General features: G+C 48.5%; 1 protein-coding gene across 1 annotated transcript; it reads left to right on the top strand.

The window, feature by feature from the left end:
* On the top strand, window positions 1–26,690 carry LOC311428478 (uncharacterized protein; the record flags this gene model as incomplete). The annotated part of the gene is made up of 3 exons (XM_084539909.1): window positions 1–122; window positions 227–974; window positions 26,678–26,690. The coding sequence occupies exons 2-3, from the start codon at window positions 340–342 to the stop codon at window positions 26,688–26,690; spliced, it is 648 nt and encodes a 215-aa protein (XP_084396035.1). The 5' UTR covers window positions 1–122; window positions 227–339.
* Between the last annotated feature and the right edge of the window lie 298 nt (window positions 26,691–26,988).

Genomic DNA, 26,988 nt, shown 5'->3' on the forward strand with positions numbered 1-26,988 from the left:
GGAGCCCTGCTTGCACGCCGTGGGGCTCAGCGAGGACCAGGGGCCCCCGCTGCCCGGCCCCACTGCCCCCAAGCCTGCCCAGGCTCCAAGGACCGCCAGCACCCAGACGGCGACGCCTGACGGTGAGTTTGGGGCTGGCACAGCCGGCCGCTGGGCGCCCCACACCCAGGGGCCATGGGAAAGCTGACATCGCCCGTCTTGGGGGATTTTCTTGCTTCGTCCTCAGCGGCGACAGCCCCGCAGGTGCCTGAGGAGCCCCCGCAGCTGCCCGAGCTGGGCCCTGATGCCTTTGCCAAGGCCTTTCCAGAGCTGGCAGGGGACAGCCAGCAGCTGCAGCACATGCAGGACGAGCTCCTGGCCGACCTGGACATTCCCATCCCCGGCATGGAGGAGCTGCTCAGCTGGCTCGATGCCGTGGAGCCCCAGGACGCCTTCCCCGATTTGCCCAGCAGTCCTGCCCTCAGCCGCTTCCTCTCGCAGCTGCCCGACCTCTGCGAGGACATCGAGGAGCCGAGCACGCAGGGACTGGAAGCCACAGGAGCCCTCGGTGAGGTCCCCTCAACCCCTGGGCTGCGCCCCGAGAAGCTTGAGGGTGGGCTGTCGCTGCAGTCCCCCGTCGTGCCAGCAGTGAGCCCCCCGCTCAGCCCTGCAGCCAGTCCCCTGCCCAGTGCGCTTAGGAGCCCCCTACCCAGTCCACCCCTGAGTCCCCCCAGGAGCCTCCCTGACACCCAGCTCCTCAGTGCCCTTAGTAGACCCCTGCCCCAACCCCCCCAGCGTTCCCTCAAGACCCGCCCCAACCCCAAGGTCCCCAGTGCCCTTAGTAGACCCCAGCCCAAATCCCCCCCGAGTTCTCCCAAGAAACGCCCCAACCCCAAGGGCCGCAGTGCCCTTAGTAGACCCCAGCCCAAATCCCCCCCGAGTTCCCCCAAGAAACGCCCCAACCCCAAGGGCCGCAGTGCCCTTCGTAGACCCCAGCCCAAATCCCCCCCGAGTTCTCCCAAGAAACGCCCCAACCCCAAGGGCCGCAGTGACCATAGGAGACCCCTGCCCAAACGCCCCCTGGGTCCCCTCAAGAGTCCCCCGCCTGCCCCTGCGTCCACCGGCACCAAGCGGGGGGCCAAGCGCCCTGCGCCCAGCAGCACCCCCGGGACAGCGCAGAGCTGCCAGCACAGGAGGCCGACGACGGAGAACCCCCCCGGCAAGGAGAGGAAGACGCTGCTGGGCCAGGCTGGCCAAGGCCGCAAGAGACCGTGCCAGGGGAAGACGGCTGGCAGCAGCACGGTGGCTGGCAGCAGCAGGGAAGCAGGCAGCAGCGCGCAGCAGCTGGCGATCAACAGCACCACGGCACCCAGCAAGAGAGCGCGAAGCCCGGGGGCTGCAGGGGGGCAAGGAGCAGCGGCGCCACCTCCCCGCAGAGCGCGGCTGCTGCCGGAGACTCCGAGTGGGGAGCCCCGTGCCGTGCGGCCCCAGGACAGGCTCTGTCCCCAGGCCAGCGGGGCCAGGACGCTGCAGCGCCAGCAGCCGGGGACAAAGACCCCCAGCGAGACTTTGCAGCCGCTGGGGGCCAGGGCCAAGGCGCTGGGGCCAGCGTGCCAGCTGGCCTGTGTGCAGCCGCAGCCCACCTCCAGCAGCCCCAGCAGCATGCCCAGCGCCCCGCCGACAGTGCCAGGCTCCAGCTACCCGTGACCGACCTCGGGCTTCTCCTCGACGGCCCCCGCAGCACCCAGGCAGGCACAGAGACCTCTGCAGGCACCTGCTCCAGCTTCAGCCACGCTCCTCAGCCCTTGCCCCTCTCGCTTGCCCTCTCCCCTCTCTCGTGCTGGAGCTAGGGGATGGGCTTGCCACTCACAGCGATGGCAACAGCGCCAATGGCAAATGCGCGCGCGCCTCACCCAGGAAGGTGGCAATGGCAAGCTGGGGAGATGCTGGCAGCAGCTGGGCTGGGAAAGCTTGGCCATGGCAACTGCTGCTTGGGACACCAAAGGGCTGAGAGACAAGACTTGCTTCTTCTTTCGGGGCATTACTCTTCCTTCCTGCCTTCTGGATCAAATTCCTCTCCTTAGGTGGTCACTCAGCAAGGCCTCTGCCTGCAGAGCACTTCTTCTTGCACTGGCATGCCAAGGGGATAAGAACTGGGAGGTCTTTGGGATAGCAAATGATCAGTGGGATGGGAAGTGATGATGGGGATAGCAATTCATTGGAATGGGAAAAATGGGTTTTATTTGTATTAAATTTAAATTTTTTAATTTTCATTTAATTTATTGGTTTTCTTATTTATTTAATTAAATCCACTTTATTGACTGTGTTGTACGGTATGGCATTGTTTTATTATTATAAAATTATAAGTATTTAATAGTATTAAATATTTTTATATATTAATATCTTATAAACTGTAAGTATCATTATTTATTATTTTGTTGGTTTTTATTCCTTTTCTACCCTATTAAACTCTCTTTATCACAACGCACTGGTTTGGACTTTATTTTTCCTTCCGAGTCATTCTGGATTCACTCCAGATGGGGGGACACTAGCGAACGCCTGTGTGCTTCAGATCCAAGGTCACCTTTGCCCTCATTCAAGATACATATTTGCATCTGTTGTTGTGAAACAAAATTAACAACAGGAACAATAAAGTTACCTACTTGCTAGCAGCAGCTCTACATTTGCTGGGGTCTGCTCTGTGCATTTTGAAGACCATTCCATGCTCTTCAGCCCCTTCAGGAGGAAATGTATGGTTCTAGGAAAATGCGTCTTGACCTGATGCAAAGCTGTGACGCAGCCTGCAGCTGCTGCAAGCCCTGGCATTCTACCTGCAGCCCCTCCAACAACTCTGATGTTCCCTGCATCGACTTCAACCACTGCGGCAGGACCTGAGGCCCTTCAAAGCCTTGTCACACACCCTGCAGCCCCTCGAGCCCCTGGCATGGTCCCTGCAGCCCCTCCAGCCCCTGGCATGTTCCCTGCAGCCCCTCCAAGCCTGGCACAGGCCCTACAGCTGGCTCCGGGGACGACCCCGCTGCTGTCTCAGGCACCAATACACACAAGGGGAAGGAATGCATGCAGAAGTCATCTCGTTTTGGAAGGGCAGAAAGTCCTCCCAAGAAGAGGAAGGAGCAAGAGGAAGGCGAGGCAGCCTACCCCAAGGTAGGGCCATCCCAGGGCACAGGAGGCTGTTGGAAAGGAGAGCAGAGAGAAAAGCAGCAGGAAGCAGGTGATCCCCATCCCTGGGTGAGCTGCGAGCCATGGGACAAGATTGCAGCTGTCCTCCAGGCAAGCACATTGTCAGCTGGCTGCTGCGCTGCTGGGACAGCAGCTGCGGGAGCCTGGCAGCAGAGGGCAGGGAAGCCAAGCAGCTGGGATCCTTCTCTGGGGAAGGGGGCACTGAGAAAGAGCTTGCAAACGGGGCACAAGCCCTCAGCCTCTGGAGGCATCGCCTGTCAGGCGTGAAGGAAAGGGATCCCTTCTGGGAAGATGCTGTGGGCTTGCTGAGGCTCGAAGAACAGACGGTGCTGGCTGCTACCAGCGTGCTGCAGCAGCGGCAAGACAGAGCCGTGGTGGTTTTCCTCAGCTGGGCAGCTGAGCTCCAGCACAAGCGCTCTCTCCCTGCCCCTCCTCCAACGCCAAGGGGAGAAAAGAGGCTGGCAAGGGCTCAAGGGCTGCCAAAAGGACAGGGAGATCACTCCACAAGGAGCGTCACGGGCAAAGCAGGCTCAGCACAGCCTGTTCCAGTCCAGCCCGGGGCCTGCTCCTGCGGGGGCTCTCCACAGGCCGCGGCCTCCTCCAGGCCACAGCCACCTGCTCCACCGGGGGCTCCTCCACCCGCAGGGGGGCTGCAGCGTGGAGATCTGCTCCACGGGGGACCCATGGGCTGCAGGGGGACAGCCTGCTCCACCAGGGGCCTCTCCCTGCACAGGCCGCAGGGGAACTGCTGCTGTGAGCCTGGAGCACCTCCTGCCTCCTGCTGCACGGACCTTGGGGGCTGCACAGAGCTTTCTCACTCCTCCCTGAGCCAGACGCTGCTGGGCAGCAGCTTTTGTTCCCTTTCTTAGATGGGCTCTCCCCCAGGCGCAAACATCATCCTTTTGCTCTGCGTTCTGGGCAGCAGCGGGTGGGTCCCTCCTGGAAGGAGCCTCCTGGAAGCGGCTCTGAGCTCCCATGGGGCAGCTGCTGCATTCTCCTCACAGAGGACACCCCTGCAGCCCCCCGCTCCCACAGCCTGGCCACGCAAACCCAAGCCAAGACACCGAGCGAGCCTCCCTGATTGCCAGCCAGCAGCTGGCTCAGCCTGGGACCCCAGGCCAGTGCCCACAAGACTCTCCTGGGCCTTGAAAAGCAAGCCTTGTGGGGACGGAGCACCCACAAAGAACGGACTCACACAACAGGACTCCTTGCCAACACTGCCTCACAGACACCTGGGCCTTGAGCGGGTAGCTCACCTTGAGCGAACTCATTTCCTTCCCAGTAGCTGAAATGTGCCCTTTCGGGGGCATTTGGGGGCTACAGCGTGCTGCTGAGAGGGTTGTTGGAGCTCCTGCAGGGCAGTGCTTCCACTAAGGCAAGGCCTTTTCTGCATCTTCTACTGCCCTGCAAGCGAGGATGCTTGGGGCACCCAAGAAGCTGGCAGGGGACACAGCTGCAGGGATTGCAGGGATTCCTAAAGTCATAGCCAAATACAAGAAAGACAGGAGGACGTGATGCTTCCGAGAGAAAGGAGCTCGCTTTGGGGTCCAAATCCATCCCTTTTTCAGGAAAGCAAGAGATGCTGTGCATTTCTCTCGTCCCCCTGAGACAGCCACTGGGTGACGATGGTGCCAAGTGTCTGGAAAGAGACCTTGCTTTCTCAGGCCCAGGTGTCCAGCTGCACACCAAGGCCGTCCCTGGCTTCCAGGCGCAGTTGCCAGGCCCAAGGCCGAGCTCCCCTGCGAACCCCCAGCCCAGCAGACCTTGCTCCTGGCATTGTGGAGCAGCCATTTCACGGCAGCCTTTTCCCCTGGCAGTCAGCTTAGCGCCGAAAGCTCTGTCACCGGGACACCCGAGAGCCGTGGCAGCTCAGCAGAGAGTCACTGTCAGCCTTGGAGCTCACAAAGGTGGGTGGCCGCAAGTGCCCTGAGCGTCCAGCTCGCAATGAGGACTGCTGTGGCACTCAAATTGTCACCTGTTTGCTGCGATGCTGGGATACCTGCTCTGGTAGCCTGGCATCAGAGGCCAGGGAAGCCAAGCAGCTGGGATCCTTCTCTGAGGCAGGGGACACTGAGAGTGGAAATGGAAATGGGGCACAAGCCCTCCGCCTCTCAAAGGAACCCCTCAGATGTTTAGGTATAGTAAACTTATGTATATCTGTGTGACTCTAGACCACAACATGTTAGTGTTCTGGTTTGTCCACTGCTTTGTTGTGGGGGCTTTGAGTTGGCCTCTACTCTTTAGGTGAATGCTGACTTCATATCTATGGTGCACTTTATTCTTAAAATGGGAAGTTTCTACCAATTTCCTGTCCAAAGTTCCTCATAAGCCAACTGCAATCATCATTTCAGATGTATCTCCCAACTTACACATTTCCTAATTCTCCTTGATATTTACTCAAGAAATGCATTTTCACAGAGACATCATATTTTTCTCTCAACTGGCATCTGGCTGAGCAGAATGATGTCCTTTAATTCCCTTCCACACAATAGGCAACTTGTTCCTTCTGTCTTCTGAACACTTCCTCCTAAGTTCAATGTGAATACAAGTGGCAGAATTTTGCCTCATGTCTTATATGTGTGGCAGGGCTGCCCTGTCAGGTGTATTTATACTGGAGAAAAAAAAAAAAAAAAAAAAGAATAGCCATACATACCATATAACCACTTAACTTTTTCAGTTCTTCTGTTAACAGTGCATGAACATGGGGTTTTGTTGTTTTATTGTTTGTTTTAAACTCCTGACTGCCATATAGCAAACATGACAAAAAAAAAAAAAAAAAAAAAAAAAAAAACACCCTTTGTTGAGAATCTCTAAGCATGGCTCTACTTTGTATTATCAAATGTCACTTCACCTGAACCATTTCAATCACAAGGGATATCCTTCTGTCAGGCTCGGTAGTACTTCCCAACTTTACGTCACCTGGAAATCTCAAAGCTCATATGTAATTTTTAGTCTTCGGCCACCATATCCGTACTGAACATACCTAAATTTGAAGTCATCTCTGCTCTGAATAGGAGGTTGGGTTTTCAGAGCTCCCTTCCAGCCTACATTTCTCCATGAGTCTTTGCCTCCTTAGCAGCTGCAGTTTCAGAACTGTCTCTGAGAATCACTACAGGTAACCTCTCCTTTGCCGGTAATTCCCTCTTCGAACAGTGTGAACAATTGCAAACTCCCTTGATTCACTTGCAGCCCCAAAGCCCAAATCCATAGATAAGGTATCAGAAGCTCACAGAAAGTGAAATAGATGTAGTTCATCCCCTGTGTAGGGGAACACTGGTCCTACAAAGGCAAGCTACTAAATTCTCTGGAAACAAATTAGCTTTAATAAATTATCTTGTAAATTCCACATTACCCGCTACTTCCCTAGTCTTATCTCTTCTTGCTACAAAACTTTGCCCAGCGTTGATGTCAAACTAACAGGCCTGCACTTGTCTGGATCACTCTTTACATTCTCCTGGACAGAAGTATATTTGTTACTCTCCCATTCTGGGGACTATCCCTCTATCCCTGATTTGCACAGTTGTGATGTATTTTTCCTACTTGAGTTGTTGTTCTGTGTGCCAATGCTGTTAATAGGCTAGGTAGATATCAGCTTGTCATTTTTCACTTGAATCACTGTAGATTTTTATTTCACCTCAGATGATGTTGTGCCTAGTGCCCTACCCTCATTTGCAATGGGAATCCTGTCACTGCCCTTAATATCACATTGTTGTTGCTGTTAGATGCAGGAAATAAGATTTGCAGCATTTGAGACATCATTAACTTTTGATCTATTTTTGCCTCGAGTATGCAACTGTCCTAATTTGTTCTCTTTGTTCCCCCTGGGTTCTGTGGCTTAAGTATCATTTACTATTATTGTTTAATTTCCTATGTGAAGGAGGTTTTGGGTCATTCGTACTTTATTTTTGCAGTTTTTAACCTCTGAAATGTACCTTTTCTCATTGCTTTTTTCCCATCTGAATTTTGAATTTTAACTCTGCCTTCTCTGCACTCCAGTCCCAGAGATGCTTAGTCAGACTCAATGATTCATTTCCTTAGATTTCAAAGTTTGCATTTGTAAGCCTCAAAAATTTCATTCTAAGCCTGGTTTTGTTTTATGTTTTGTTTTATCAGTTTTATGGTATGATAAGCTTTTGCTTCCACTGAAGGGTAGAAGTCATTATGAATAGTGCCAACAAAACAGAAACATAACAATGAAAATGATATTTGAATTCAGAATAGGTATTTAAAAAGTTCACCTTCTCCAGCACAAATGGGGAAAGTAAAATAAATAAATAAATAAATAGAGCAGTCCTAAATCATCAAAACTGGCCAAAGAATTAGAAGAAGCACTATTTTTCCAAGGCTGCAATGTTTTCCATTCATCTCACTGGGCCAGCAGAGCACTAGAGAGCTGGATGCACTGAACTCCTGGCTCATACCCTAAATGACCTGCAGGAAGATCTTCTTATCTCTGTCCCCCCGTTTCTCCTTTCAATCTCTGTTTTGTCTGTTTGTATCACTAGCTATCAAAGCGCTACTGAGATATGCACGTGCAGCACCCAGCACAACCTTGTTTCAGGCTCCAGTGGGACCTTTAGGCATTACCATCCTATAAACAAGTAACAGTGATAGTGAGCGTAATTACAGTCGTCAAACTATTCCAGCTCCACTTCATTAGCCATGCCCTGAGCTAAATAACATTTTAATCAGTCTGATATGTCACCTGTGGCTTTCTTCACTGTCACTTGCAATCCAGCAAACTCCTTCCTTCATGTTTCTAGATTAGACAGAGGGTTCTTAACTGCAGACATCCACTTCCCTGTTCAGGAAGCAGTGAGACCTTTCATCTTCACCCAGAATTAAGATGATATCCAAGCATCATGAGACACAGCGCGTGTGTCTCCTAGGCCCATCCCATAAGAGCAGGACATTTACCTCACATGAGAAGAAGACTTAATGCAGAGGCAAAGCAAGATACTCGGTGTCAAAGCCATGTCTGGATGATCATTAAAGACAGATCAAAATTACCCAGTACAGGAGGAAAATCTATCATTTGAAGAAGATTATGGTCTCTGATTATTAGTTTCAAAATTAGTTTTTTTCTTTGGATTTCCTCTGAACTTAAACTTAGTTTGGAATGCCTTTGGTTTTGAATAGTTCTGAAATTGTATTACTTCTCCTAAGTAAGTTGATAGTCTGTTCTATTTACGTGAAATTCAAATAATATTGTGAAGGATCTGCCATCACTTTTACTGTGTGCCAGGCCGAGAGCCTTCCTGTACTTAAAGGCAACCTATAGGAAAGCTGGGGAGGGGGTCTTTATCAGGGCCTGGAGTGACAGGACATGGACTAATAGCTTTACACTGAAAAGTTAGATTTCTAATATATGTTAGGAAGAAATTCTTTACTGATAGTACTTCACATCCAGCCACTCCAGCCCCTGGCATGTTCCCTGCAGCCCCTCCAAGCCTGGCACAGGCCCTACAGCTGGCTCCAGGGACGACCCCGTTGCTGTCTCAGGCACCAATACACACAAGGGGAAGGAATGCATGCAGAAGTCATCTCGTTTCGGAAGGGCAGAAAGTCCTCCCAAGAAGGGGAAGGAGCAAGAGGAAGGCGAGGCAGCCTACCCCAAGGTAGGGCCATCCCAGGGCACAGGAGGCTGTTGGAAAGGAGAGCAGAGAGAAAAGCATCAGGAAGCAGGTGATCCCCATCCCTGGGCGAGCTGCGAGCCATGGGACAAGATTGCAGCTGTACTCCAGGCGAGCACATTGTCAGCTGGCTGCTGCGCTGCTGGGATAGCAGCTGCGGGAGCCTGGCAGCAGAGGGCAGGGAAGCCAAGCAGCTGGGATCCTTCTCTGGGGAAGGGGGCACTGAGAAAGCGCTTGCAAACAGGGCACAAGCCCTCAGCCTCTGGAGGCGGCGCCTGTCAGGCGTGAAGGAAAGGGATCCCTTCTGGGAAGATGCTGTGGGCTTGCTGAGGCTCGAAGAACAGACGGTGCTGGCTGCTACCAGCGTGCTGCAGCAGCGGCAAGACAGAGCCGTGGTGGTTTTCCTCAGCTGGGCAGCTGAGCTCCAGCACAAGCGCTCTCTCCCTGCCCCTCCTCCAACGCCAAGGGGAGAAAAGAGGCTGGCAAGGGCTCAAGGGCTGCCAGAAGGACAGGGAGATCACTCCACAAGGAGCGTCACGGGCAAAGCAGGCTCAGCACAGCCTGTTCCAGTCCAGCCCGGGGCCTGCTCCTGCGGGGGCTCTCCACAGGCCGCGGCCTCCTCCAGGCCACAGCCACCTGCTCCACCGGGGGCTCCTCCACCCGCAGGGGGGCTGCAGCGTGGAGATCTGCTCCACGGGGGACCCATGGGCTGCAGGGGGACAGCCTGCTCCACCAGGGGCCTCTCCCTGCACAGGCCGCAGGGGAACTGCTGCTGTGAGCCTGGAGCACCTCCTGCCTCCTGCTGCACGGACCTTGGGGGCTGCACAGAGCTTTCTCACTCCTCCCTGAGCCAGACGCTGCTGGGCAGCAGCTTTTGTTCCCTTTCTTAGATGGGCTCTCCCCCAGGCGCAAACATCATCCTTTTGCTCTGCGTTCTGGGCAGCAGCGGGTGGGTCCCTCCTGGAAGGAGCCTCCTGGAAGCGGCTCTGAGCTCCCATGGGGCAGCTGCTGCATTCTCCTCACAGAGGACACCCCTGCAGCCCCCCGCTCCCACAGCCTGGCCACGCAAACCCAAGCCAAGACACCGAGCGAGCCTCCCTGATTGCCAGCCAGCAGCTGGCTCAGCCTGGGACCCCAGGCCAGTGCCCACAAGACTCTCCTGGGCCTTGAAAAGCAAGCCTTGTGGGGACGGAGCACCCACAAAGAATGGACTCACACAACAGGACTCCTTGCCAACACTGCCTCACAGACACCTGGGCCTTGAGCGGGTAGCTCACCTTGAGCGAACTCATTTCCTTCCCAGTAGCTGAAATGTGCCCTTTCGGGGGCATTTGGGGGCTACAGCGTGCTGCTGAGAGGGTTGTTGGAGCTCCTGCAGGGCAGTGCTTCCACTAAGGCAAGGCCTTTTCTGCATCTTCTACTGCCCTGCAAGCGAGGATGCTTGGGGCACACAAGAAGCTGGCAGGGGACACAGCTGCAGGGATTGCAGGGATTCCTAAAGTCATAGCCAAATACAAGAAAGACAGGAGGACGTGATGCTTCCGAGAGAAAGGAGCTCGCTTTGGGGTCCAAATCCATCCCTTTTTCAGGAAAGCAAGAGATGCTGTGCATTTCTCTCGTCCCCCTGAGACAGCCACTGGGTGACGATGGTGCCAAGTGTCTGGAAAGAGACCTTGCTTTCTCAGGCCCAGGTGTCCAGCTGCACACCAAGGCCGTCCCTGGCTTCCAGGCGCAGTTGCCAGGCCCAAGGCCGAGCTCCCCTGCGAACCCCCAGCCCAGCAGACCTTGCTCCTGGCATTGTGGAGCAGCCATTTCACGGCAGCCTTTTCCCCTGGCAGTCAGCTTAGCGCCGAAAGCTCTGTCACCGGGACACCCGAGAGCCGTGGCAGCTCAGCAGAGAGTCACTGTCAGCCTTGGAGCTCACAAAGGTGGGTGGCCGCAAGTGCCCTGAGCGTCCAGCTCGCAATGAGGACTGCTGTGGCACTCAAATTGTCACCTGTTTGCTGCGATGCTGGGATACCTGCTCTGGTAGCCTGGCATCAGAGGCCAGGGAAGCCAAGCAGCTGGGATCCTTCTCTGAGGCAGGGGACACTGAGAGTGGAAATGGAAATGGGGCACAAGCCCTCCGCCTCTCAAAGGAACCCCTCAGATGTTTAGGTATAGTAAACTTATGTATATCTGTGTGACTCTAGACCACAACATGTTAGTGTTCTGGTTTGTCCACTGCTTTGTTGTGGGGGCTTTGAGTTGGCCTCTACTCTTTAGGTGAATGCTGACTTCATATCTATGGTGCACTTTATTCTTAAAATGGGAAGTTTCTACCAATTTCCTGTCCAAAGTTCCTCATAAGCCAACTGCAATCATCATTTCAGATGTATCTCCCAACTTACACATTTCCTAATTCTCCTTGATATTTACTCAAGAAATGCATTTTCACAGAGACATCATATTTTTCTCTCAACTGGCATCTGGCTGAGCAGAATGATGTCCTTTAATTCCCTTCCACACAATAGGCAACTTGTTCCTTCTGTCTTCTGAACACTTCCTCCTAAGTTCAATGTGAATACAAGTGGCAGAATTTTGCCTCATGTCTTATATGTGTGGCAGGGCTGCCCTGTCAGGTGTATTTATACTGGAGAAAAAAAAAAAAAAAAAAAAGAATAGCCATACATACCATATAACCACTTAACTTTTTCAGTTCTTCTGTTAACAGTGCATGAACATGGGGTTTTGTTGTTTTATTGTTTGTTTTAAACTCCTGACTGCCATATAGCAAACATGACAAAAAAAAAAAAAAAAAAAAAAAAAAAAACACCCTTTGTTGAGAATCTCTAAGCATGGCTCTACTTTGTATTATCAAATGTCACTTCACCTGAACCATTTCAATCACAAGGGATATCCTTCTGTCAGGCTCGGTAGTACTTCCCAACTTTACGTCACCTGGAAATCTCAAAGCTCATATGTAATTTTTAGTCTTCGGCCACCATATCCGTACTGAACATACCTAAATTTGAAGTCATCTCTGCTCTGAATAGGAGGTTGGGTTTTCAGAGCTCCCTTCCAGCCTACATTTCTCCATGAGTCTTTGCCTCCTTAGCAGCTGCAGTTTCAGAACTGTCTCTGAGAATCACTACAGGTAACCTCTCCTTTGCCGGTAATTCCCTCTTCGAACAGTGTGAACAATTGCAAACTCCCTTGATTCACTTGCAGCCCCAAAGCCCAAATCCATAGATAAGGTATCAGAAGCTCACAGAAAGTGAAATAGATGTAGTTCATCCCCTGTGTAGGGGAACACTGGTCCTACAAAGGCAAGCTACTAAATTCTCTGGAAACAAATTAGCTTTAATAAATTATCTTGTAAATTCCACATTACCCGCTACTTCCCTAGTCTTATCTCTTCTTGCTACAAAACTTTGCCCAGCGTTGATGTCAAACTAACAGGCCTGCACTTGTCTGGATCACTCTTTACATTCTCCTGGACAGAAGTATATTTGTTACTCTCCCATTCTGGGGACTATCCCTCTATCCCTGATTTGCACAGTTGTGATGTATTTTTCCTACTTGAGTTGTTGTTCTGTGTGCCAATGCTGTTAATAGGCTAGGTAGATATCAGCTTGTCATTTTTCACTTGAATCACTGTAGATTTTTATTTCACCTCAGATGATGTTGTGCCTAGTGCCCTACCCTCATTTGCAATGGGAATCCTGTCACTGCCCTTAATATCACATTGTTGTTGCTGTTAGATGCAGGAAATAAGATTTGCAGCATTTGAGACATCATTAACTTTTGATCTATTTTTGCCTCGAGTATGCAACTGTCCTAATTTGTTCTCTTTGTTCCCCCTGGGTTCTGTGGCTTAAGTATCATTTACTATTATTGTTTAATTTCCTATGTGAAGGAGGTTTTGGGTCATTCGTACTTTATTTTTGCAGTTTTTAACCTCTGAAATGTACCTTTTCTCATTGCTTTTTTCCCATCTGAATTTTGAATTTTAACTCTGCCTTCTCTGCACTCCAGTCCCAGAGATGCTTAGTCAGACTCAATGATTCATTTCCTTAGATTTCAAAGTTTGCATTTGTAAGCCTCAAAAATTTCATTCTAAGCCTGGTTTTGTTTTATGTTTTGTTTTATCAGTTTTATGGTATGATAAGCTTTTGCTTCCACTGAAGGGTAGAAGTCATTATGAATAGTGCCAACAAAACAGAAACATAACAATGAAAATGATATTTGAATTCAGAATAGGTATTTAAAAAGTTCACCTTCTCCAGCACAAATGGGGAAAGTAAAATAAATAAATAAATAAATAGAGCAGTCCTAAATCATCAAAACTGGCCAAAGAATTAGAAGAAGCACTATTTTTCCAAGGCTGCAATGTTTTCCATTCATCTCACTGGGCCAGCAGAGCACTAGAGAGCTGGATGCACTGAACTCCTGGCTCATACCCTAAATGACCTGCAGGAAGATCTTCTTATCTCTGTCCCCCCGTTTCTCCTTTCAATCTCTGTTTTGTCTGTTTGTATCACTAGCTATCAAAGCGCTACTGAGATATGCACGTGCAGCACCCAGCACAACCTTGTTTCAGGCTCCAGTGGGACCTTTAGGCATTACCATCCTATAAACAAGTAACAGTGATAGTGAGCGTAATTACAGTCGTCAAACTATTCCAGCTCCACTTCATTAGCCATGCCCTGAGCTAAATAACATTTTAATCAGTCTGATATGTCACCTGTGGCTTTCTTCACTGTCACTTGCAATCCAGCAAACTCCTTCCTTCATGTTTCTAGATTAGACAGAGGGTTCTTAACTGCAGACATCCACTTCCCTGTTCAGGAAGCAGTGAGACCTTTCATCTTCACCCAGAATTAAGATGATATCCAAGCATCATGAGACACAGCGCGTGTGTCTCCTAGGCCCATCCCATAAGAGCAGGACATTTACCTCACATGAGAAGAAGACTTAATGCAGAGGCAAAGCAAGATACTCGGTGTCAAAGCCATGTCTGGATGATCATTAAAGACAGATCAAAATTACCCAGTACAGGAGGAAAATCTATCATTTGAAGAAGATTATGGTCTCTGATTATTAGTTTCAAAATTAGTTTTTTTCTTTGGATTTCCTCTGAACTTAAACTTAGTTTGGAATGCCTTTGGTTTTGAATAGTTCTGAAATTGTATTACTTCTCCTAAGTAAGTTGATAGTCTGTTCTATTTACGTGAAATTCAAATAATATTGTGAAGGATCTGCCATCACTTTTACTGTGTGCCAGGCCGAGAGCCTTCCTGTACTTAAAGGCAACCTATAGGAAAGCTGGGGAGGGGGTCTTTATCAGGGCCTGGAGTGACAGGACATGGACTAATAGCTTTACACTGAAAAGTTAGATTTCTAATATATGTTAGGAAGAAATTCTTTACTGATAGTACTTCACATCCAGCCACTCCAGCCCCTGGCATGTTCCCTGCAGCCCCTCCAAGCCTGGCACAGGCCCTACAGCTGGCTCCAGGGACGACCCCGTTGCTGTCTCAGGCACCAATACACACAAGGGGAAGGAATGCATGCAGAAGTCATCTCGTTTCGGAAGGGCAGAAAGTCCTCCCAAGAAGGGGAAGGAGCAAGAGGAAGGCGAGGCAGCCTACCCCAAGGTAGGGCCATCCCAGGGCACAGGAGGCTGTTGGAAAGGAGAGCAGAGAGAAAAGCATCAGGAAGCAGGTGATCCCCATCCCTGGGCGAGCTGCGAGCCATGGGACAAGATTGCAGCTGTACTCCAGGCGAGCACATTGTCAGCTGGCTGCTGCGCTGCTGGGATAGCAGCTGCGGGAGCCTGGCAGCAGAGGGCAGGGAAGCCAAGCAGCTGGGATCCTTCTCTGGGGAAGGGGGCACTGAGAAAGCGCTTGCAAACAGGGCACAAGCCCTCAGCCTCTGGAGGCGGCGCCTGTCAGGCGTGAAGGAAAGGGATCCCTTCTGGGAAGATGCTGTGGGCTTGCTGAGGCTCGAAGAACAGACGGTGCTGGCTGCTACCAGCGTGCTGCAGCAGCGGCAAGACAGAGCCGTGGTGGTTTTCCTCAGCTGGGCAGCTGAGCTCCAGCACAAGCGCTCTCTCCCTGCCCCTCCTCCAACGCCAAGGGGAGAAAAGAGGCTGGCAAGGGCTCAAGGGCTGCCAGAAGGACAGGGAGATCACTCCACAAGGAGCGTCACGGGCAAAGCAGGCTCAGCACAGCCTGTTCCAGTCCAGCCCGGGGCCTGCTCCTGCGGGGGCTCTCCACAGGCCGCGGCCTCCTCCAGGCCACAGCCACCTGCTCCACCGGGGGCTCCTCCACCCGCAGGGGGGCTGCAGCGTGGAGATCTGCTCCACGGGGGACCCATGGGCTGCAGGGGGACAGCCTGCTCCACCAGGGGCCTCTCCCTGCACAGGCCGCAGGGGAACTGCTGCTGGGAGCCTGGAGCACCTCCTGCCTCCTGCTGCACGGACCTTGGGGGCTGCACAGAGCTTTCTCACTCCTCCCTGAGCCAGACGCTGCTGGGCAGCAGCTTTTGTTCCCTTTCTTAGATGGGCTCTCCCCCAGGCGCAAACATCATCCTTTTGCTCTGCGTTCTGGGCAGCAGCGGGTGGGTCCCTCCTGGAAGGAGCCTCCTGGAAGCGGCTCTGAGCTCCCATGGGGCAGCTGCTGCATTCTCCTCACAGAGGACACCCCTGCAGCCCCCCGCTCCCACAGCCTGGCCACGCAAACCCAAGCCAAGACACCGAGCGAGCCTCCCTGATTGCCAGCCAGCAGCTGGCTCAGCCTGGGACCCCAGGCCAGTGCCCACAAGACTCTCCTGGGCCTTGAAAAGCAAGCCTTGTGGGGACGGAGCACCCACAAAGAACGGACTCACACAACAGGACTCCTTGCCAACACTGCCTCACAGACACCTGGGCCTTGAGCGGGTAGCTCACCTTGAGCGAACTCATTTCCTTCCCAGTAGCTGAAATGTGCCCTTTCGGGGGCATTTGGGGGCTACAGCGTGCTGCTGAGAGGGTTGTTGGAGCTCCTGCAGGGCAGTGCTTCCACTAAGGCAAGGCCTTTTCTGCATCTTCTACTGCCCTGCAAGCGAGGATGCTTGGGGCACACAAGAAGCTGGCAGGGGACACAGCTGCAGGGATTGCAGGGATTCCTAAAGTCATAGCCAAATACAAGAAAGACAGGAGGACGTGATGCTTCCGAGAGAAAGGAGCTCGCTTTGGGGTCCAAATCCATCCCTTTTTCAGGAAAGCAAGAGATGCTGTGCATTTCTCTCGTCCCCCTGAGACAGCCACTGGGTGACGATGGTGCCAAGTGTCTGGAAAGAGACCTTGCTTTCTCAGGCCCAGGTGTCCAGCTGCACACCAAGGCCGTCCCTGGCTTCCAGGCGCAGTTGCCAGGCCCAAGGCCGAGCTCCCCTGCGAACCCCCAGCCCAGCAGACCTTGCTCCTGGCATTGTGGAGCAGCCATTTCACGGCAGCCTTTTCCCCTGGCAGTCAGCTTAGCGCCGAAAGCTCTGTCACCGGGACACCCGAGAGCCGTGGCAGCTCAGCAGAGAGTCACTGTCAGCCTTGGAGCTCACAAAGGTGGGTGGCCGCAAGTGCCCTGAGCGTCCAGCTCGCAATGAGGACTGCTGTGGCACTCAAATTGTCACCTGTTTGCTGCGATGCTGGGATACCTGCTCTGGTAGCCTGGCATCAGAGGCCAGGGAAGCCAAGCAGCTGGGATCCTTCTCTGAGGCAGGGGACACTGAGAGTGGAAATGGAAATGGGGCACAAGCCCTCCGCCTCTCAAAGGAACCCCTCAGATGTTTAGGTATAGTAAACTTATGTATATCTGTGTGACTCTAGACCACAACATGTTAGTGTTCTGGTTTGTCCACTGCTTTGTTGTGGGGGCTTTGAGTTGGCCTCTACTCTTTAGGTGAATGCTGACTTCATATCTATGGTGCACTTTATTCTTAAAATGGGAAGTTTCTACCAATTTCCTGTCCAAAGTTCCTCATAAGCCAACTGCAATCATCATTTCAGATGTATCTCCCAACTTACACATTTCCTAATTCTCCTTGATATTTACTCAAGAAATGCATTTTCACAGAGACATCATATTTTTCTCTCAACTGGCATCTGGCTGAGCAGAATGATGTCCTTTAATTCCCTTCCACACAATAGGCAACTTGTTCCTTCTGTCTTCTGAACACTTCCTCCTAAGTTCAATGTGAATACAAGTGGCAGAATTTTGCCTCATGTCTTATATGTGTGGCAGGGCTGCCCTGTCAGGTGTATTTATACTGGAGAAAAAAAAAAAAAAAAAAAAGAATAGCCATACATACCATATAACCACTTAACTTTTTCAGTTCTTCTGTTAACAGTGCATGAACATGGGGTTTTGTTGTTTTATTGTTTGTTTTAAACTCCTGACTGCCATATAGCAAACATGACAAAAAAAAAAAAAAAAAAAAAAAAAAAACACCCTTTGTTGAGAATCTCTAAGCATGGCTCTACTTTGTATTATCAAATGTCACTTCACCTGAACCATTTCAATCACAAGGGATATCCTTCTGTCAGGCTCGGTAGTACTTCCCAACTTTACGTCACCTGGAAATCTCAAAGCTCATATGTAATTTTTAGTCTTCGGCCACCATATCCGTACTGAACATACCTAAATTTGAAGTCATCTCTGCTCTGAATAGGAGGTTGGGTTTTCAGAGCTCCCTTCCAGCCTACATTTCTCCATGAGTCTTTGCCTCCTTAGCAGCTGCAGTTTCAGAACTGTCTCTGAGAATCACTACAGGTAACCTCTCCTTTGCCGGTAATTCCCTCTTCGAACAGTGTGAACAATTGCAAACTCCCTTGATTCACTTGCAGCCCCAAAGCCCAAATCCATAGATAAGGTATCAGAAGCTCACAGAAAGTGAAATAGATGTAGTTCATCCCCTGTGTAGGGGAACACTGGTCCTACAAAGGCAAGCTACTAAATTCTCTGGAAACAAATTAGCTTTAATAAATTATCTTGTAAATTCCACATTACCCGCTACTTCCCTAGTCTTATCTCTTCTTGCTACAAAACTTTGCCCAGCGTTGATGTCAAACTAACAGGCCTGCACTTGTCTGGATCACTCTTTACATTCTCCTGGACAGAAGTATATTTGTTACTCTCCCATTCTGGGGACTATCCCTCTATCCCTGATTTGCACAGTTGTGATGTATTTTTCCTACTTGAGTTGTTCTGTGTGCCAATGCTGTTAATAGGCTAGGTAGATATCAGCTTGTCATTTTTCACTTGAATCACTGTAGATTTTTATTTCACCTCAGATGATGTTGTGCCTAGTGCCCTACCCTCATTTGCAATGGGAATCCTGTCACTGCCCTTAATATCACATTGTTGTTGCTGTTAGATGCAGGAAATAAGATTTGCAGCATTTGAGACATCATTAACTTTTGATCTATTTTTGCCTCGAGTATGCAACTGTCCTAATTTGTTCTCTTTGTTCCCCCTGGGTTCTGTGGCTTAAGTATCATTTACTATTATTGTTTAATTTCCTATGTGAAGGAGGTTTTGGGTCATTCGTACTTTATTTTTGCAGTTTTTAACCTCTGAAATGTACCTTTTCTCATTGCTTTTTTCCCATCTGAATTTTGAATTTTAACTCTGCCTTCTCTGCACTCCAGTCCCAGAGATGCTTAGTCAGACTCAATGATTCATTTCCTTAGATTTCAAAGTTTGCATTTGTAAGCCTCAAAAATTTCATTCTAAGCCTGGTTTTGTTTTATGTTTTGTTTTATCAGTTTTATGGTATGATAAGCTTTTGCTTCCACTGAAGGGTAGAAGTCATTATGAATAGTGCCAACAAAACAGAAACATAACAATGAAAATGATATTTGAATTCAGAATAGGTATTTAAAAAGTTCACCTTCTCCAGCACAAATGGGGAAAGTAAAATAAATAAATAAATAAATAGAGCAGTCCTAAATCATCAAAACTGGCCAAAGAATTAGAAGAAGCACTATTTTTCCAAGGCTGCAATGTTTTCCATTCATCTCACTGGGCCAGCAGAGCACTAGAGAGCTGGATGCACTGAACTCCTGGCTCATACCCTAAATGACCTGCAGGAAGATCTTCTTATCTCTGTCCCCCCGTTTCTCCTTTCAATCTCTGTTTTGTCTGTTTGTATCACTAGCTATCAAAGCGCTACTGAGATATGCACGTGCAGCACCCAGCACAACCTTGTTTCAGGCTCCAGTGGGACCTTTAGGCATTACCATCCTATAAACAAGTAACAGTGATAGTGAGCGTAATTACAGTCGTCAAACTATTCCAGCTCCACTTCATTAGCCATGCCCTGAGCTAAATAACATTTTAATCAGTCTGATATGTCACCTGTGGCTTTCTTCACTGTCACTTGCAATCCAGCAAACTCCTTCCTTCATGTTTCTAGATTAGACAGAGGGTTCTTAACTGCAGACATCCACTTCCCTGTTCAGGAAGCAGTGAGACCTTTCATCTTCACCCAGAATTAAGATGATATCCAAGCATCATGAGACACAGCGCGTGTGTCTCCTAGGCCCATCCCATAAGAGCAGGACATTTACCTCACATGAGAAGAAGACTTAATGCAGAGGCAAAGCAAGATACTCGGTGTCAAAGCCATGTCTGGATGATCATTAAAGACAGATCAAAATTACCCAGTACAGGAGGAAAATCTATCATTTGAAGAAGATTATGGTCTCTGATTATTAGTTTCAAAATTAGTTTTTTTCTTTGGATTTCCTCTGAACTTAAACTTAGTTTGGAATGCCTTTGGTTTTGAATAGTTCTGAAATTGTATTACTTCTCCTAAGTAAGTTGATAGTCTGTTCTATTTACGTGAAATTCAAATAATATTGTGAAGGATCTGCCATCACTTTTACTGTGTGCCAGGCCGAGAGCCTTCCTGTACTTAAAGGCAACCTATAGGAAAGCTGGGGAGGGGGTCTTTATCAGGGCCTGGAGTGACAGGACATGGACTAATAGCTTTACACTGAAAAGTTAGATTTCTAATATATGTTAGGAAGAAATTCTTTACTGATAGTACTTCACATCCAGCCACTCCAGCCCCTGGCATGTTCCCTGCAGCCCCTCCAAGCCTGGCACAGGCCCTACAGCTGGCTCCAGGGACGACCCCGTTGCTGTCTCAGGCACCAATACACACAAGGGGAAGGAATGCATGCAGAAGTCATCTCGTTTCGGAAGGGCAGAAAGTCCTCCCAAGAAGGGGAAGGAGCAAGAGGAAGGCGAGGCAGCCTACCCCAAGGTAGGGCCATCCCAGGGCACAGGAGGCTGTTGGAAAGGAGAGCAGAGAGAAAAGCATCAGGAAGCAGGTGATCCCCATCCCTGGGCGAGCTGCGAGCCATGGGACAAGATTGCAGCTGTCCTCCAGGCGAGCACATTGTCAGCTGGCTGCTGCGCTGCTGGGACAGCAGCTGCGGGAGCCTGGCAGCAGAGGGCAGGGAAGCCAAGCAGCTGGGATCCTTCTCTGGGGAAGGGGGCACTGAGAAAGCGCTTGCAAACAGGGCACAAGCCCTCAGCCTCTGGAGGCGGCGCCTGTCAGGCGTGAAGGAAAGGGATCCCTTCTGGGAAGATGCTGTGGGCTTGCTGAGGCTCGAAGAACAGACGGTGCTGGCTGCTACCAGCGTGCTGCAGCAGCGGCAAGACAGAGCCGTGGTGGTTTTCCTCAGCTGGGCAGCTGATCTCCAGCACAAGCGCTCTCTCCCTGCCCCTCCTCCAACGCCAAGGGGAGAAAAGAGGCTGGCAAGGGCTCAAGGGCTGCCAGAAGGACAGGGAGATCACTCCACAAGGAGCGTCACGGGCAAAGCAGGCTCAGCACAGCCTGTTCCAGTCCAGCCCGGGGCCTGCTCCTGCGGGGGCTCTCCACAGGCCGCGGCCTCCTCCAGGCCACAGCCACCTGCTCCACCGGGGGCTCCTCCACCCGCAGGGGGGCTGCAGCGTGGAGATCTGCTCCACGGGGGACCCATGGGCTGCAGGGGGACAGCCTGCTCCACCAGGGGCACAGCCTGCTCCACCAGGGGCCTCTCCCTGCACAGGCCGCAGGGGAGCTGCTGCTGTGAGCCTGGAGCACCTCCTGCCTCCTGCTGCACGGACCCTGGGGGCTGCACAGAGCTTTCTCACTCCTCCCTGAGCCAGACGCTGCTGGGCAGCAGCTTTTGTTCCCTTTCTTAGATGCAAGATCTTCTTAAATTCAGTCCAGCCAAGTAGGAAAAGTAAATGTGGACAGCTGTATCTTGGCAAAGAAGATAGTAGGGAGCAAGGAGGTTCAGCGTTCAAGATGGAAGGTGATGCCATGAGGCTTACAGGCTAGTAATGTTCTAGTGAAACCCAGCCTTCCTAAAGAAACCTGCCTGACTACTTGATGTGAGTAACAGACTCTGTTCAGCTCTTTCCTAACATAGAAACGGTGCTGACTGCTTCTTCAGAGTAACAGAAGTTCGTGATACTACTGAAATAGTTGTGGTTCAGATGTAGATCTGATTTCTCCTAAGCACACTGAATTCACAACTGTTGATCCTCCAGAGGAGGCTTTGCAATTGAACACCTGGAGAATAGGTAAATTTCCCGCCGTTGTTCTCCTCTCCTCTTGTTTTGTTTTGTTTTGTTTTGTTCCTAGTAGCATAGGCTTAAGACTCTGAAGAAACAGGCTGCTTTTTTTCATTTCCAGCACTGGCTGTTCCTCCTGAGCCCCGCCTTCTATTTTTGCAGTCATAGGATATGTGAATGTAAATTCGTGGAGAGAGGTAGAAAACTCTTTCAACTGGTGTTTTTTCGGCTATGTGGGGAGAAGAAATAGAGTGGCTTTGAATATTCTGGCTCTTATTCAGAGCAGCATGTGGAGGGAGACAGATGCGTTTGCTTTTTTAGTGCAATGGCTTCAGAAGCAAGAGGGGAAAAAGCACTTTCTCTGGGAGCTGAAGAAGGTGTCCTAATCACCGGAGAGGTTTCTAAATGGCATATCTTTGCGAGCGTTCCTGTAGTCCGGAGGTTTTTGTTTGTTTGTTTGACGTTGGAAGGTTTTACTCTTAATATTCACGTCCTTCAGCAGAAGTGAGAAATGTGATTTTATTTTGTGCAGTGTCGTGGACCCTCCGAAATCTCCTGGGAACGATGAATACCTCGCCCAGTACCAATGTGATGACGGTGGAGACAAGGAGAAAGCAAGAAGATCAAAAGAACGTGACCTCATTTCAAAAGAAACCGTTTTGTCTGGCAAAGAGTCTTGTGAGCCTGGTGAGAAATTGCGGCATACTTCCTCTCTCGAGTCTGACACTGAATGTAGCTCTAAAAACCTTTCCTCCTCAGCTGTTACAGAGAGATGCCAAGATACAAAGGACAAGACTAAAACCACTGAGAAAGAGCATTACCAAAGCAAGAGGGAACATGCTCCTAGTGAAGAGAAGGAGAGTCAAAAAGCAGGTCCTTCCAGCAAGAGAAGGATAAAGTTGAATACAAAGAATACAAACTTGAGCTCCTGATTGGCTTCATGCTGAACTCTGTGCTGTTCTTGTCCTAATCTTGGTCTCTCCATAGATAATGTGGTTTAAATCCAAATAGAATCGTGCGATGAGGAAGATCTCACTGCAACAAATTCAACATCTAAAATCAAAGTTGACATTTTCCGTGATTTTCTTCCTGAGCAGAAGTGTGCGGTACTCCTTTTATATTAACGTAGAGATTATTTCAAACAGTCTTGAAGTGCTTGATGACTTAACAGTCTGCAGATTTATTATCAAATCAAAAAAACCCCGACTTGGTAGACTATTTTTTTCCCAGTTTTGAATGACCACTAGGAAGAAGGTTATTCCGGCATCAAGAAAGTCATGTGGAATGTAACAAAATTTACTGAACCAGTAAGTAAAACTTATATTTTTCTATTTGTTCCATTGTTTCAACTCTTCTGACCCTTCTGGACGGCATAGATAACAGAGGGGAGATCGTGGTAATCGGAGCTACTAACAGACTGGATTCTATAGATCCTGCTTTACGAAGACCAGGACGCTTTGGCAGACACTTCCTCTTCAACTTGCCAAATAAAGAGGTGAGAACTTAAATTCAACGTTAGTGCTACCATGGCAAAGTCCAACTTTATAGGAAAAAAAAAAAATATTGACAACTTGAACAAAAGAGTGATACGTGGAGACACTGCGTTGTTCCATGGAGGACAAATCTGGTACTGGATATATATGGTCAGGATGATACCACCAAGTAGTTAGTTCTATAATCAAACCTTTCATTCCCAAAGTTGTACCTGTTTGCTTAATTATTTAGTCCACTTGGGTGTTTTCATCATGAAGTTGTGTTTTTGGTCTCAATCCTTCACTTATGAATGAATAGGGGACGTGTTTGCATTTGATTGTGCCCCTGCTCGGTGGTAGTAGTTTGAGTCATAATTCTTTTCTTCTTTATAGTAATTGTAGCAATTGGAAGCATTGTGCCAGAAGTGCTTTCTGTGAATTTACTGACTGGAAAGCAAATGTGATGAAGTAATGAGACTGTCCCAATGAAAGCTTGCTAAGTTTTAGAGAAGTTTTTTGGACAGCAAAGAAATGTTTCTGGATAAATTTTTCATTACAGTATTTTCCTCTGGGTCCTTAGGTCTCGTAGTTTGGAAACTTGTTATTGAAGCTATAAATGCCTTTTCTTTCACTGTAGGTTCCTAGAAAAAGTTCAGTATAACAAATAAGAAATATTCAATTTCCTGGTTGACAATGCAGAGTGTATATTAAATAACTGTAAAATACTTGAAAGTTGAGCAAGTAAGAAAAGTGTATTAGTAGATGAGGGGTTTTGAGGGAGGACTGTTTTGTTTTTTGTTGTTTGTTTGTTTGCCTTTTGGTTTGTTTGTTTCTTGTTGGTATTTTTAAGGAAAACTTGGGACAAGCTAAAATGCAATGATTTTGCTTCCAGGCTAGAAAAGAAATTGTCAAGATTCATACTCGTGACTGGACCCCTCAGCCACCGGACATGTTGCTTGATGAACTAGCTGAGAAATGCATTGGTAAGACTGAAACAGAAACGGATTCTTGCTTGTGACCAAGTTGTAAAGAACCTTAGCTTGTACCAGGCAGTACCCATGCTCTTGTGCCTTGTTGCACAACTAGTCAACGAGGCAGCTGGCACGCCTTCATAGCAATCTGTGTGAGATCCTTTCATCTATTTACTCTTTGTTGTCGTTCCTCTTGTTGTCTGAGAACATTAAGTGGTTCTGGGGCATCTTCCTCAAGAGTATAGTTTTTGATGAGGAGTCTGCTTCAGCTGCATAAGTGCAGGATATCAGGCAGTGAGCAACATGAAACATCCTTGCAGAGCGGTAGCACTTTGAATTCCCTGTTATGCTGTTTGGTTTTGGCATTACAAATTCTTTAAATGTTGCATGTTGTAAACCTGGGCCTTGACTGATGTAACGTTTGATTTTTGTTTGTTAGGAGACTGTGGTGCAGATATCAAATCCCTCTGTACTGAAGCTGCGCTGTGCTCTCTACGCCAATGCTATCCTCAGATTTATGCAAGTAGGGAGAAGTTGCTACTAGACGTTAATTCTATTAAAATAAAAGCAAAGGACTTTTTCATGGCTATGAAGAAGGTTGTTCCAGCTTCAAACCGGATCAAGGCTTCACCCGTACAAGCACTATCACCCATTTTCAAGCCACTTTTTCAAAGATCAGTAGAGAATATTTTACAAGTTGTGCAGAAGATCTTCCCGCATGCACAGATTGCACTAAAGGAGGACCGACAGCAAGGTATAACCACAGCATCCACTTCTTTATAATTCTGCTAAAGCAAAAACTTGTGGTTTGTGCAATCAACTTATAGCTTTCAGACATAATGGTGGTAGAATTTTATTATTTGCATGTGCATGTCTTTTTTTTGGGCAAGTCTGGAATACAACACATAGGTTTTATTGTGGATTCGAAACTGAAATGCCAAATGGAAGCTCTGAATGACTCAATACACAGTAAAGGACGATGCGTTCTCTACTGAAGCATCCTGCTTCTGACGGCAGCTAAGATAATTAGCATTTGTAGAGGTTGACTTGAGGTTTGAAGTATAAGGCACCTATTTTTCTTTAAAAAATCAAAACTCAGATCTTTGGAGGGGAAGCATTTCTAGGTCAATGTTTCTAATTCCTTTCTGAAGAATGTCAGGACCAGGATACAAGTATAACTGGTCTAAGCTAAATATTGTTTTAGCTATCATCCTTTTTAACCAGTCTCCTAATTTAAACGTTTGTGGATCGTACTATACACGTGCACATGAGATCAATTAGCATTGATATTTACTAGATGAATGGAATTCTGTGGCCATCACATCCTTTATCCCCATGCTTTCATTGTGGGAACCTCCTCCAGAAAGAAATGGTCTTGTTTGTTTGTTTGTTTGTTTTTTTAGCTATTTAGCAACTGCAGAAATTGTTCGTAATCTCCTTTATTCTAAGGGGGAGAAAAAAATCACCAAGAGTAGCGTACCTTATACATACACATCAGTGGTACTTAGTAGAGCTTTGTAGGGCCTTGTGCCATCTCCTTAGATCTGTGGTGGGCTGAACTCTAGGAAATAGCTTTCAGTGTGTGCTCTCAAATGAAGAAAGGGTTTTGGCACTGATTTAGAAGCTGTATTAATGGAAGAGAAAGAGACAAAGGCTATTCAGGAAAGTTAACAAACCTCTTTTGCCTTTCAGAGCATTTCAATCCTATTTTACAAGATGATATGTTTGACAGTGATGACGATGCATCCTTGGTTTCTGGAGATGAATTAAAAGATGGAATGCCTAACGGACCAGAGAAAAAATGCCTCTGTTTCAGCAGGTAAAGAAAGATAGATCCCTGTTATGTTTAAATTCTCAGGTCTGCTGAGTCTTTGTAAACAGTTCCAGCTGTTAAAAGTGCGAGGGGTGGTAGACGAAGGGGCAACATCAAGTTTGTGTGTTGAAGGGGTGCTTGGTATTCACAAGAAGAAAGGGTGGAGGGACTAAAGTTGTAATGAAGTTGCTCTGAATGACCAAATTGAAAAGCCCAGGCTTCTCTTCGTAAGCCAAAGTGATCCGTAGACTACCAGAACACGTTGACTTAATCCATGGCATTCTTTGAAAGACTCAAGACCACATAAATGTGCAGTCTGTCCTTTTAGCTAAAAATAGCCCAACTTTATGGGTTTGTGTTGCCACCTTTTGCCCTTCTGTTTTCCAGGATTGTTAAACCAGTAGTGAATTATGTAGCAGAAAGAAAACTGAGAAATGGCTTGTTAAAACACCTTGAGAAAAATGTGAATGGTGTCTTTATTTGTTAAGCCACCAAGTTGTGTTAATCTTGTGCTATTTTAGTATGGAAGTCATGCAAGCCCACAGTTGGAAAGTTAGATCATGTTGTCACAGCTGGATCAGTTATTTTTCTCAGTTTCTATTGCTGTGCTGTCCAGAAGATTTTCTGTCCTCTAGAGCAAGGCTAAGTCTCTAGCATCTTTGATTTAAGCCAGCAGAGGTACAGCCTGATTGTAGTGGGGAAACAAATGCTCCTCACCAATTTATTTTTAAATAAAAATAAATTTAAAATAAAGTATATAATAAATATATAATAAATAATAAATTTATAATAAAGTAAAGCAAGATTGCAGGGATATTAATTTGCAGTCTTGGTTTAGTAAAGAATAGGAAACACAAGGGAAGAAGGTGAAACAATTGGAATGAGTGAATAACTTAACTGGAAATCTTACATGTATTTAATGTACCGCTGCCATTTGGATTATTTGGGGAGGGAAAAGAAAGTCTATAGGAAAATTACTTGGAACATCTGTGTGTCTATTCAGCACCTCATTTATAAGCTTGTTTTCTTAACTCTTGTTCTAGGAGTGCTTTCTGCGAACCAACATCATGCCAGCCCCGTCTGCTAATAGTAGGAAAAGAAGGGTACGGCCAGGTTTCTTACGTGGCACCCGTGGTGTTGCACGCTTTGGAGAAGTTTCCCATTCACACCCTGGACCTTTGTGTTCTGCTTACAAACGTTGCATCGCCAGAAGAAATCTGCGGACAGGTACCTTTTTTTCTTTTTCTTCTCATCGGATTCACTGACTGTATGTAAAGGATCAATCGAGTTGCAAGTAAGGTGAGCAAAATTCATTGGTAATGGAGGTGG

This window comes from Aythya ferina (genome assembly GCF_964211825.1).
Source record: "Aythya ferina genome assembly, contig: HAP1_SCAFFOLD_86, whole genome shotgun sequence".
NCBI lineage: Eukaryota > Metazoa > Chordata > Aves > Anseriformes > Anatidae > Aythya > Aythya ferina.